Source organism: Sitodiplosis mosellana, unplaced genomic scaffold (genome assembly GCF_009176505.1).
Source record: "Sitodiplosis mosellana isolate CC-2019 unplaced genomic scaffold, AAFC_SMos_1.0 Smas_scaffold_2, whole genome shotgun sequence".
Classification (NCBI taxonomy): Eukaryota; Metazoa; Arthropoda; class Insecta; order Diptera; family Cecidomyiidae; genus Sitodiplosis; species Sitodiplosis mosellana.
The window spans coordinates 2,699,923-2,712,619 of NW_022595245.1; the positions used below are offsets into that span (position 1 = coordinate 2,699,923).

The window sequence follows — 12,697 nt, forward strand, 5'->3', positions numbered from 1 at the left end:
TATTGTTATGAACATTTGGACATTAGGTCTTTTGACACGTGAATAATTGTTAAATTAGTGACATGATGGACGCTTCTCCGTATATATGTATACACACACAGACATTTTGCAATTTTTCAATTTAGCCACCGAACAAAACCGGATTTGGTTAGATGATTGCAAACAGTAGACCATCCCACATTTCGATCGACCGAGAACGGTGGAACGAATTTGGTTGATTTTCATCGCCACATTTTATTTGAAATATGCTGATTTTATGGCATCCACTCAAGCTATGCTCGATAGATATTGGCCTGATAAATACGATGGAACTATTGACTTTGCAAATTATTCAAAGTGCCCGAGCGTATAGAAAGCTGCTTTTTCGCTAATAGCGTGGAAATTCAATTAGACCATCGTTATGAATTCTCGGGAGAAATGGCAAAAATTAATCGAAGAAACAGTAAAAAAATGCACACTTCCTAGCTACGATTTTTCTGGAACTTCCTGGCGAAACAGGTCAATTCGAATGTCTTATCCAATTTGAGGATCTAAATTTAAATCAATAATTGCTATCTCAAAATATTCCGATAGCACAAGATAGAAGAGGAGATTGAAGAAGTAAATTCAATGGCATTTATTAAACGCAACCAATCTATTCTGTGCTTTGATGCGTTCCTTCAAGGAATTTGTTGTTTTGTATCATTTACAAGCCAAAGAAAAAAAAACACCAAAACTCGATTACTTTCCTTCCCATGAAATTTCATCTCTTCAATATGCATAACAGTGCTTCGCTCTAGTTGCCGAGTGTTGGCTGTATGTGGCGAAAATTACTGATGTCATTTGCAAACGTGATGTGGCTTGTCACTGAATGAGGAACGTGGGTGCAAATCACATCTCGTTGCATATCGCTTTTTTTCCTCCACGGTTCGAAATCTACGCATACATCTATACGATTTTCAGTAGAGTGGAGCGGTCTATACGATTTTACGTATTATCTGACGTTTAGAAGTGGTTTTTGCGGAGAAACATATATTCCGCGCTTGTATTAGTTAACTACGCATCTATCAACGCTACAGAATGTATGTTTCTCTGCAAAAACCGCTTCTAAACGTCAGACTATACGTAAAATCGTATAGCCCGCTCCACTCTACTGAAAATCGTATATATGTGTGCGTAGATTTCGAACCGTGTCTTGGCACAAAAAAAAGAGTTATGAAAAAAGTACACACACACAAGCCGAGAGAGAGAGAGAGAGAGAGAGAGAGAGAGCCGCTCAATATGCTCATGTGGTTGTAACTGTAGCAATGCATGTAATATATGCAAAGGCCAATCAATGATGCCACATTTAATTTATAAAATGTAGTCTCTGATATTCATAAAATAATTTGAGGAGTGAAAGCTTTGGGTGAATTATACATGCGCGTAATATGTACGGATATTGAAATGTATTCATAACACACTGCCAGCCCAGAAAACAACAGAATGGATATCTCACCTGTGGATAACACGTGCAGCAATCCTTTGAAGTGGAAAAATATGTATCACATAATATTCTTTGGTTTTGATTAATTCCATTCCATATCGGAATGTCATGCATAGGAATTGGAAGCCACGTGAGTGTTTCTGGTGACAGAGAAAGAGAGTGAGAAATGCGTCAATGCCGGCTTAGATCCTGGTTGTTTTTTTTTCTTCTTCTTCCTCTGAATGTGACATAACGACCATAAGATCCTTGACAAAGTTGTTCAAAGTACGCTTTTATGTAATCAATTCAATTCGGTGTTTTTATTAAACCAAGCGTCATTCTTACCAGTCAATTTCAATCAACAATTGTTTCGGTGATTTGTTCAAGCATTCACTTGGAAGAGTGTTGAGCAAACCAAATCAAAAAAAAAAAGAAACAAACAAATTTCATGGAAACTGATTGTGTGATGTGGACGTAGAAGAAAATTGGCCGATTCACAGTATATCACAAAGTGATATTTTTAGCATTGAAGCTCTTTTTTCACTTGGCACGATTGTGTGTTTGGTGGACTTTTATCTCTCGTCGTCTGCTTTGATAGACATGTTTAAATTTTTTAAATTGCTGCACAAATCAACGGTATTGGACCCTCGGATTAAAGTACTATATTATATACAATGCGTTCAAAACAAATTTATTTCGATAAAATGCTATAAACGGTTGATGTTGATGTGCTGTTTTTTTTTCTCTGCAATTTCGCATTCGTAGCCATGAATTGACCCTGATCTCAGCGGGCAATGCGCGAGGTACAGCAATTGTTTCTGATCACACTCATTCGTTTCGTTCATCTGTTCATATGTTCGCTGAATCGCTTGCCTCGTCTGCTGCTGCTGCCGCCTCATTTTTATACGCATTTTTATTCCTCATCTTGTGTACTGATGCTGCGAATATATATGTTAACTGTTCGTAATTCAACATAACGACTGATTCTATAACCGTCCCATTTATTATTGATGCACTAAATGAGATTCGAATGCCCACGAATACCATGGAAAAAAACAGTGCGACTACTGTTGTGTACATTTTTTTGTACTCTTTTCTTTCGCCCTCTCACGCTCTCTTCGGTGTCCCTCTCTGTTCCCGAGAATTTCGAAAAGGTAACATTGAGCAGTGAGCTGTGCAATATTTTTCTCTTAATAATAAGGATTCCCATTCGAATTGGCACACTCTGAATTTCGAAGAACCAAATACAGAATAATTCCATTCCAATTTTGGTTTCTTTCTCTCGCTCTCCGTCGCTCGTTGTTTTTTGTGTTCTGGTTTGTTGTTGTTATTGTTGAGCGTTTGATTCGCAACCTTACAATCAGCTTGCTTTTGAAACGCAACCTTTACGTCAGCTGCGTTAGAAACAAGTTAAGTAATCATGCTGGAAGGATTCCAATTAGTGTACACAGAATAATCGTTCACTTGACTGTTTTTTTTCTCTTCTTCTTCTTCTTCTCGTTTGCACAAGCTGCGAAGTCACCCAAATGTACTGTAGCGAATTTGGTGTGTGTGTGTGTGCTCTGTTCGTTTGCTTTTGTTCGACGAGTATTGGTGCTTCAATGATTTTTGTCAACAATGACATTAAACATTTGCTAGCTAAAAGTTCTAAATTTAGTTTTACGAATGAATTGCCTACACAGCAGCAGTTGCACCGAACAATAATTGCTTTCAGTAAGTTTATTGAAATGTGAACACACAAAAAAAAACGAATTTTGGTCAACAAAATGCGTTGTAAGCATCGAACAAAGAGGGCAAACCAAGTGTACTGTAATGTGTACAATTGCAGAAAGTATGGAAGTAACATGGTTAACGTAATATGACACTTTTGAAACGTGATTCTGGCTTTTTCCGACTTTGTTTGCGTTGCCGGCCACAACGAAAATAACGACAATGACAATAACAAACAACTTTGACACAACTTTTTTTTTGCCTTCGCCAACTACAATTGAACCAAAGTTTAATTTTCTTTCCTTTCATTTCAGCCTACGGTGTGTGTGTGTGTGCGTGTGTGCAAAAACACAAGTTCTTCATTTGGGCGATGCTCAAATTAAGAAGGCAGCTCAAGATAAAATAATAAACCAACAACGGGCAGGAGAACTAGAGAAAAAGCCAAACGCGCGAACGAGTGTAAAGCGAATCAAAAATATGGCAACAGACAATAGTCAATTAGATTTTCGATTAAAAATCTATGTCTTGGAATTGGATACAGTACCCATAACAATGGCACCACCACTACCATCGTCGACAACAACAATTCAACAATCGTCATCATCAACGGCAACGACAGCATCAACAGTCAACACAGCCGCCTCTGTAACCGATTATGTAACACGCACAATCGACACATTCGACATTAGCCGCAACAGCATAGACTACCGAGCCGAAGGCAATGCAAATATTGTACTCGCCATACCACATCGATGTCAGGTGTTACGTTTGCCAAAAAAATTCAAAAGGTTATACACAAAATTCTTTTTCATTCGACTCATGCAGCCAGCTCAAAATTCTAGTCAAGCCACTCATTTGTCTTTCTAATTTCATATGTTTGTTGTTGCTGCGTCTTTCTGTCTTCAATTTACGTTTCCAAATAACCTACATTTAACATTGAACCGATGAGAAAGACAAAAACTAATGAAAGAAAAGGCAAAAGGAATAGCAACAACTAAAACCCAGTCCAGCACACTCTGTTCATTCTAAACACGGCGAATTTCGGTAATTGAGTAGAAACAACGAATAACGCATAAATAGACATCACGCGAATGAAACGAAACGAAAAAAAAACATTGCTATGCTTTATTTTTAACTTTCCAGTTTTATTTAAATCCATTAATAAATAAAAAAAGGCGTTTTTCAAGAGATATGAATAATGCGAATTGTCATTCTGTCGAATTTATTCGATTAAACCTGAATTTATTGAAGGAATTTCCGAAGGAAAGAATGAAAAAAACGTCTCAAAAGAAAGCATAATCAAATAGCATGGTTTCGAACGAAAAAAACAAAAGCCGAAAAAATATATATACAGAGCCGATTTTTGTTGTTGCTTTGCACAAAAGTGTTATCATAAAAATGTATCCGAAGGCTAAGTACCATCATATTACCATGTAATTGTAACCATTTCGACGTCCTTTGCTTGCGAAATTAAATTTAATGAATCGGTTTTTGTTGTTGTTCCGTTCCTTTTGCCATGTCTCTTTGTTCGTGTCATCTGATACATGTAGTATTTCGTTTATTTCATTTATTTTTTTTTCTTCTTCTTCTTCTTCTGACTGTACACAATTTTTCACTTGTACTTTGTGTAATTTTTCACTTGTATTCACTGCGTTGTGTGTACATATTTTTTTTTTCGCAAATATTTTCAGTAAACAAAACATCTGCCGTGCAGAAACCGCAAAAGAATATGGTTGGCAAAACGAACGCATTTTCTACGTGTATAAATACATCGATCGTGTTTCGACGCTGTTTGGACCAAATATATCAAGCCGACCGATTTTAGTGCGGATCGAATTTTGCAATGTTGATTCATTCGATACATGGTTACACAACCACAGGCCATTGCATCGCATTCAGTCGATGATGATAACGATGACACCGACGAAAAGAGATGATTTTGATTTTGATTATGGTTTACTTTATCACGACGCCTGTAGCCTAAATTTAAATTTGGAAAGTGTGGCCATGCCACGAAACATCTCTAGCAATAGCGGCATTAACATCAGCAGCGGTGATGTGTTGGCCGTTGAGATTAAGCCAAAACAAGGATGGGATATATGTGCGCTGCCCGAGTGGTTGCTGGAATTATTTGAGATTGGCCATGGTGTGCGGAACAAATGTCGATTTTGTGCAATGCAACATCTCAAGGTGGGTTTAGTGTTTGCCGCCTGCGCCGCCACACACAATTTACCTAATTGGAATGTCATTTTCTGGTCTATGTCTCATGATAATTGTTTATTTTTGGACGAAAAAAAACAACAATAACACATACAGGTTAGGGGACGACAAGTACATCAGCTCAGCAAATACTGTCCATTAGATTTATTCTCTGGGTAAATATCGATAAGTCGGCAACCGATTCGAAACGGAAACATTTATCCATCTTTTTGGTTATATGTTTTCTGTTGCTATTACATCTCTCTTTTTTTCCATTTTTTTCGGTCGTTGTTCACAGTGACGCTGTACGCATGAAAAAATCCATACGTAATTTAATCACTGCTCCTCAAAATAATTTTCGAATTTTTCGGAATGGGCAGCTCGTTTTTGGCGATGATGATGATGATGACTATCAGGAGCATGCTTTACAATCCATATTATCCCCGTACTTTGGTGCAAATTCGTAATATTGTGGAATTTTTTTTATTCAAAATGCAGATCCACTGAGACGATGATAAATTCATTTTGCTTTTCTCTCCCTCTCTCTCTCTCTCTCTCTCTCTCTCTCTCTCTCTCTCTCTATCTATCTCTCCATCCACAGAAATAACGTGAACGATTTTATATCGCTGTTGGTGAATATGTTGCAATATGATTTTGTGAGTGGCTGCGATCCGCGCTTCGCTCAAGTGGAGGTAAGTGGGCAATTGGCATGAAATTATTATTTTAAATCCATCATCTTCAAACGAAACGTACTTTTCCGCGCGCACACACACACACACACACACACACACACAGGCAAACGATATAATTTCGGAGTCGGAAACAGCGAAAAATCAACTCTCTGCATGTATTACATCGAATTCCAGCCATTTACCAAAGCAATCGGTATTGAAACGTGTTCTTGACTTACAACTACTTGCAAAGGTAAACGTTTTTCTCTCTCCTTCATTCCGACGAAAAAAATCATATAAAATACGGAAGTAACAAAAAACAAACTAAAGATTCGAAAACGATTGATTCCATTCAAATAGAAAACCATTCCATATGTTGCCCAAAAATATACCGAGAACTCAAACGGATGGGAAAATTTAATCAGAAGCAAACAATGGCCACACTTACATGTCATCGCATTGCATGAGAAACTGGGCCGCCACACAACCCATCAAAATCCCGTTGATGTAATTGACTATGAATATTTGAAAAGTACGTGCAATTTGAGTGACGAAGAAATATATGAGATTGGAGCGACTGCGCTCGACTCTTCCATCATGTTGACATTTCAGAGTTGCGGCCAACAAACCAATCATAATTTGGGGTAATTTGGATAACATTAGGACACACTTAAATCGTGTTATTCAAAAAAAATCATTATTTGTACTTTTAGGTATCCATTAGTTAAACTAAATGATCAACAGTTCATTGTAAATGCAACCGTATTCGATTTAGATCCAAAGCTTTATCCACGTCATTTCATGAAATACGTACAAAAAACACGAGAATCATTCAATGCATATAAACTGTTTCTAGGTGCTAAACATTTGTGATATTTTCTATCGTTGATTTTTGTTTTTTATTGTATCAAAGTGGCTTTTAATCTGTCTTGTAACTATTCCGTAACATTTTCTATTCGTTCAATAAATTAAAAAAAAAAGTGTAATCAAAACAAATCATCAACTGTATTTTTCAAAGCCATATTTGAAGCGATTGGCAAGAGATGGCGCTAAAGAAAAGTTTGCGACGTCGCTTTCAAATAATTTAATGTCAATGCTCAAAACTCACGTAATTATCACCACGAATTTACTCTATTCACTCGTCGTATTTATCCAGAATTCATTGTATGTGAGAATTTTTCCATTAAGTCACCTGCTCCTAAGGTGTGGATTTGTATCTTCTTTTTCTGGATTTGTTCATATATTTGGATAAATCGCATTAGCAACGGACTATTTCGACTATTCGAAAAAAAATCGTATAATTTTTATTCGATTAGTTCAACGTTATTTTTTAATTTAATTGCATTCCGTATATATCGTGATAATAAAAAGTAAAAATCATTGTAAATTCAACGATTTTGAATTTAATTTTTAAAAAACCATTTTTTGTCGTGTTTATCGCACTGAAAAACAGCTAAAGTCATCGAAAAGATAACATTTCCTCAATTAAATCGATAACAACCGTAATATTTATTGACAACGAACAACGAGCCGCCGATAAGTGAATCAAACATCTCAAATAGGTTGGCGAAAGGAATTCCCATTATTGTACGATCAGATTACGACGACGATAATTTGAGAACGGTTCGTTCTTTTCGAGTTGATTTTGATTGGATTGAAAAAAAACCATTTTTATCGACAGACTGGTGTACAAATCCATCATTCAAACCATTTGACGACAATAAATGCAACGCATAAAGGTGATCTTCCATTTGGTTCGACAAAAAATTCGTCTAAAGTTTGCGAAGGCAATATATTAGGAATGCCATGTTCTACATAACTGCACACACAGTCACGCAAAATCAATTTGCAAACACTAACACCGAACATCATCAATTGCCCAGTCCCGATCCATATTCGGTGTGCATTGATCCACTTGGCCCATACGGATTAGGCACTGCCGATGAAAAGAAACCACCAATCATTCTACTCCCGTATACAATTGACAAATTGCCTAGGAAGAGCAGCGGTGATCTACATCAGATTATAATTTCCGATGGTTTGAGGTGAGCATGGACAGTTTTAATGGACATTTGGATTTTTTTTAGATTTTTTCTAATTCAAGTTTTTTTTACATTTCAAGTAGCGAAAAATTAAACATTGAATCAAATGAATAAATAAATTTAATTATCATTTTATTCATGTTTTTGTGTTTGACTTTAGTCACTTTGAAAAAAAAATTGGTTCAGAGTCATTCATAATCATGTGAATTAGTCGAAAAAAAACAGTAAAATGGAAAAAATTCAAGAAGAAAAAAAAACGAAAAAAAAAATCAGAAAATAATCGTTAATCAATTTTTTCCAATCAATTCCAGAACTCACACGACATCAGTAAGCAGTACGAAATCGTTGTTGAGCGACACAAGTTTGGATCAAACCGGTGCTCATTGGGGTAGTGAATCGATTTTTGTGATAATGATGGCATTAATATTTGCACTTTTGCTATTAACGCTAATCACTTTAGTTTCTATTAAAATAATCGGTTAAAAACCGTTCGATAGATTTGCTCAAATTGAAAATTCGGATAATAAATCCCATTTGGATTTAAATTGTAAAATAGTATTGGAACCAATGACAAAGAGTTTCAATCAAAGAAATAAGCACAATCGATTTGATAGAGGAAGCGAAAAAAACAGTGTATAATTTAGATAATAATTTAAAATAGCCCGTGTTTGGACTTTACTGTGAATGTTTTTTGTACATGCGTTCAATAAATCGTTGTGATGTCGTTGTTTGTACGTGTAACGGAAGGGAAAAAAATATTCCACTTGTTTTCTTTTTGTAAATGCTTATCGATGACTTTTGAGTACTCTTTCACCAGTACTCTAATTGATTGGTGAATATCGCGTTGAAAGTACATGCGATCACTTTTTGTTTTAATTTGCTGGTTCTGTGCTTGCTTCTGACGAGTGCTTGCACTTCTCAACGGAAGCAGTAGCATCAGGTTCTGCTTTCTTATTTATTTATGCTTTTTTTAATGATGTGAATAGGTTTTCAATGGGCAGTAGCAACGAGCATACATGTCTGCAAATATGTCACGTAGACAATTGGAAACAAAACAACGCATTACATTGACATTCTAGCGAATGGCTTAGGCGTTCCATTTATCTATTTTACCACGAATTCCTATTGTTGTTTTTATTCTTAACAGCAGCCGGTGTTGGCATTAGCAGCATCAGTGGTTGCAACGGCATAAACCACAATTGCAGTTTAACACAGTTTTGTATTTCAACTAATTATGGCGAATACGTCAACGAATGATGATAAATGAAATCGGCAAAAATGTGCCTTAGTTGGCACGCAGTTGGATTAGTTTTTGCTTCGCTGGATGCAGTGAATTCTCACCACTTTGATGAGAATAATCACTATCGATGCTCTAATATTTCAAATATGGTAAGAGAAAATGAAAAAAAGGAGAAAAAAGCACCGAGTGAGAGGATTGAGACTGGAACGACATCGTCTTGAAATTATCATCGTAGGAAAAAAAAGAAGAAGAAGAAGAAGAATCAAGCGATATATTTATAATTTCATTCCAGTTACAATTTTTTGGATTGACGGCGAATGTGCGTCACACTTTTCAACAGCGAACAAAAAAAATGATGAGACAAACAAGCCTCAATCAAACGTACGACGACGATAACACACATTTGTGCTCCCAGATGGATTCGTGTTGTGCAAATTTTCATACAAATAGATGCCAACGAACTTAGTTCACATTATCTGTGACAGAGAGAATTGAACGAAATCAAAAATTGGAATTGGTTGTTCCATATACCCACTCATTATACTGGCACAGTTCTGACACATTTGAGCTACGATGCGGTATATTACTGCTAAAATGCGGTAGTTTTGAGGTGACAAGGCTAAAATCATCGAAATTTGACATTCGATTGCATTGTTTCAAATTAAATTTTAACATTCCATGAAAATCGGTCAAAATCATGGCTATTTTATAAGATATTTCTTCCTGTAGACCTTCAGCAAGGCCTTTGTTCGGTTTCTTATCGGCACACTCTTTCGATCAATAAAAATTACGGAAAAATTTGGCACGAGCAATTGCAATCGAACATTTGGAGTAATAAAAGTCATGATCTGCTTGTGTTTGGACGATCCATACAATAAATTGACGCCGCACAATTCCAATCAGTTATAGAATTTAGAACTTGCTCTTCTTAGCGCGTCGATGCCTTAAATGTCGATGCATAACGTGCCGTACTGCGATCGCATAAAAACGTTTGAATTCGAATGACAAAGCGACAACATAATTTAGCATTTTTATGTGTATTTCACAGCGTTGTGTTCTCCGATGAGTGTGTGTGTGTGTGCAGTAAACACATCTGTGTACACAAGCAATCGGCACAGGCGAGCTAAGCGATACGACAAAAACAAAATACAATCGTCTTCATCGTCGTCGTCGTCGTCGATGCCGAGACAGCAAAAATATTCTCGCTTAACGTTATGAATGCAAGTGAAAAAAAAAGAAATAAAGCAACAACAATGGCTAAACACATCTCTCCTTATTTTATGCGTGTGTTATTTAAGGTTTGAAGAAAACAACGGAACGAAGAAAAAAAGAAGAAGAAAACACTCAACGACTTTTTTCTTCTTTTGTTGTTCAGTTGATAAAGCATTTCTGTAGTTCATATGCGGAATAAGTTCATATCATCGGCCAGTCGATCGGTTATTGTTCTACAGTACGGTCATAAGTTAAGTGTCGTCTCACTCTCTACTCTTTATTTACAATTGTCATTCAATTTCAATTGTGTTCACATTTGTTTTATGAAAATTTGAGTGTCAACCATAAACGTTCTCTTTTTTTTTGTCTCGAATATTGCATTGAAAGGACTGTAAAATGTGGCTGGTGTCACACCGATTGTGCGCTTGCATTCTGTTATTTATTTTAGTTTGCAGTGAATTGACCGAAGCCGCTGCGAAACATCAACGACGTTCCAAAAAACGAGAGAGAAAATGTGGATATGATGTGAGTGTTGTTGCTTAGTTCATGCATTAATTAAGCGGGCATGAACACAATTCGTTTTTTTCCCCTTAAATTCATGCGCCAAATATGGAGTAGTCATGTTGATAATGGAAATAGCACGCTTTCATTCTGAGAAAATAGATGGTTTGAATCTGGTGTGCAGGAAAAAATATTCGTCACTTTTGTTATAAAAATAAATAAATTCGCTGATAAAACGGTGATATTCAAGCAAGTACTGCTCTCGGTTACAGTCTTTGTTCTGAATGCAATATTCAAATTGACAAACAGGTTCAAGTGTTATGAACAACTCTCACTCTCCGAAAAATCCTGTTCTTTTGGTTTAATCCCGGTTTTCTCTATCGATAGACTCTTTATATCCGAATTTGTTGATGAATATAGCTAATATAATTGATAATCGAACAAAGAATGATAAGAATAAAAATTGAAGAAAAAAATGATGAAGCAATGAGAATAATTTCTCTTTCGAAATGTACGGAAACAATGACCCTCTATCTCATCACTCTTTTTTGCTCTCACACCAGAGGACAACAGCAGATAACATTTTCAATTGAATTTAGAGTTCAATCAAGTGATACTTTGCACAAACAGATACGTAACACACGATGAGTAATAAGTGGATTTCATAAATTAACACCGATAAGAAATTGAATTAACTCAGCTCAGCTCAGGAAGTTTGACATTATTAGTCATTTAAAACGCAAAACATAAACAAAATAGTGAGAACGAAAGTGGTACTTGTCGAAAAAAACAAAACCATTCAATTCTAAATTTATAAATGCGTGCATTTAATGATGGGTAATTTTGAACTCGAGTTTTAAGGATTTTTCAGTCAATCACCTTTGGATGATTCGAAGACATAAAAGAAAAATTCCAAATGGATACTAAACATATTTTTGTTCTAATTTCTTACATTCAATACGTTTCTAACAGTTTCTGGCAGAGAAACACCATTTCATCAAATATATGAAACATATATGAATACGCAGTCTCACTTAAACGGGAATTCCCATTTCCCGTGTTAAAAATAGACGAAATGTTGCTCATAGAATGTGTGCATATGAATCGTTGTAATGCAGAACATTTTTATTTTATTCTTCTCCCTAGAAGTGTGATTTTGTGATAAAAAAAACAGCCTTTCTAATCATGAAAATAGTAAACAATACAGCGGCACCTGGGGACTAAGTGCAACGTGTCATACTTTCAACGTTTGAAATACACAGACGCACTTACACAAACGCATACTTGTTACAGCAAACTATGTGCATGATTCTCTATTTCTCCAACCAGTCGCCAGGTGACACTTTATTGTCCTTGTTTGACGTTTCCTATCTATTTGTACAGATGATAAGAGAGGCTGAAAAAAGTACAAAAGAATAATGATGTATTGTTTTTTGGTTTATTTGTTTTAAAACTGTGATAAACTTTGTATTGGACTTAATCACATTGTATACAAATGTGTACCCTTATCATACACTATTACCGTGACGAATCTACTTGAATACCCCAAGTTCAAAGTAAATACTATAAATTATCAAACATTTTTGTTTTTTTCACTGGAACACAATAAAATTTATTGTTTTATTTATTGATCTACTTCGATTCATGGATGGTTTGATTGATAAAAGTAACGCTACTG

At 35.8% G+C, this 12,697-nt stretch overlaps 2 protein-coding genes across 5 annotated transcripts in view; both read left to right on the forward strand.

Moving 5' to 3' along the window:
* Positions 1–8,824, forward strand: part of LOC129565264 (inositol-pentakisphosphate 2-kinase) — a 62,055-nt gene extending 53,231 nt beyond the window's left edge. Inside the window, exons 5-14 of the mRNA XM_055439931.1 lie at positions 3,469–3,942; positions 4,846–5,344; positions 5,471–5,529; positions 5,652–5,816; positions 5,955–6,045; positions 6,149–6,277; positions 6,385–6,668; positions 6,738–7,647; positions 7,706–8,069; positions 8,378–8,824. Coding sequence (XP_055295906.1) covers positions 3,632–3,942; positions 4,846–5,344; positions 5,471–5,529; positions 5,652–5,816; positions 5,955–6,045; positions 6,149–6,277; positions 6,385–6,668; positions 6,738–6,897 — 1,698 coding nt within the window. The 5' untranslated portion in view covers positions 3,469–3,631 and the 3' untranslated portion in view covers positions 6,898–7,647; positions 7,706–8,069; positions 8,378–8,824. The remainder of the gene's footprint in view (positions 1–3,468; positions 3,943–4,845; positions 5,345–5,470; positions 5,530–5,651; positions 5,817–5,954; positions 6,046–6,148; positions 6,278–6,384; positions 6,669–6,737; positions 7,648–7,705; positions 8,070–8,377) is intronic.
* Positions 8,825–9,855: 1,031 nt separating this feature from the next.
* The window catches only part of LOC129565261 (lysosomal alpha-mannosidase-like), an 11,128-nt gene continuing 8,286 nt past the window's right edge, over positions 9,856–12,697 (forward strand). The window contains exons 1-2 of one of the 4 annotated variants that reach the window (XM_055439925.1): positions 9,860–10,604; positions 10,682–11,043. In XM_055439925.1, coding sequence (XP_055295900.1) covers positions 10,915–11,043 — 129 coding nt within the window. In that variant the 5' untranslated portion in view covers positions 9,860–10,604; positions 10,682–10,914. Of the gene's footprint in view, positions 11,044–12,697 lie in introns of all 4 variants that reach the window. The other 3 variants (XM_055439927.1, XM_055439926.1, XM_055439928.1) reach the window with 3 other exon arrangements.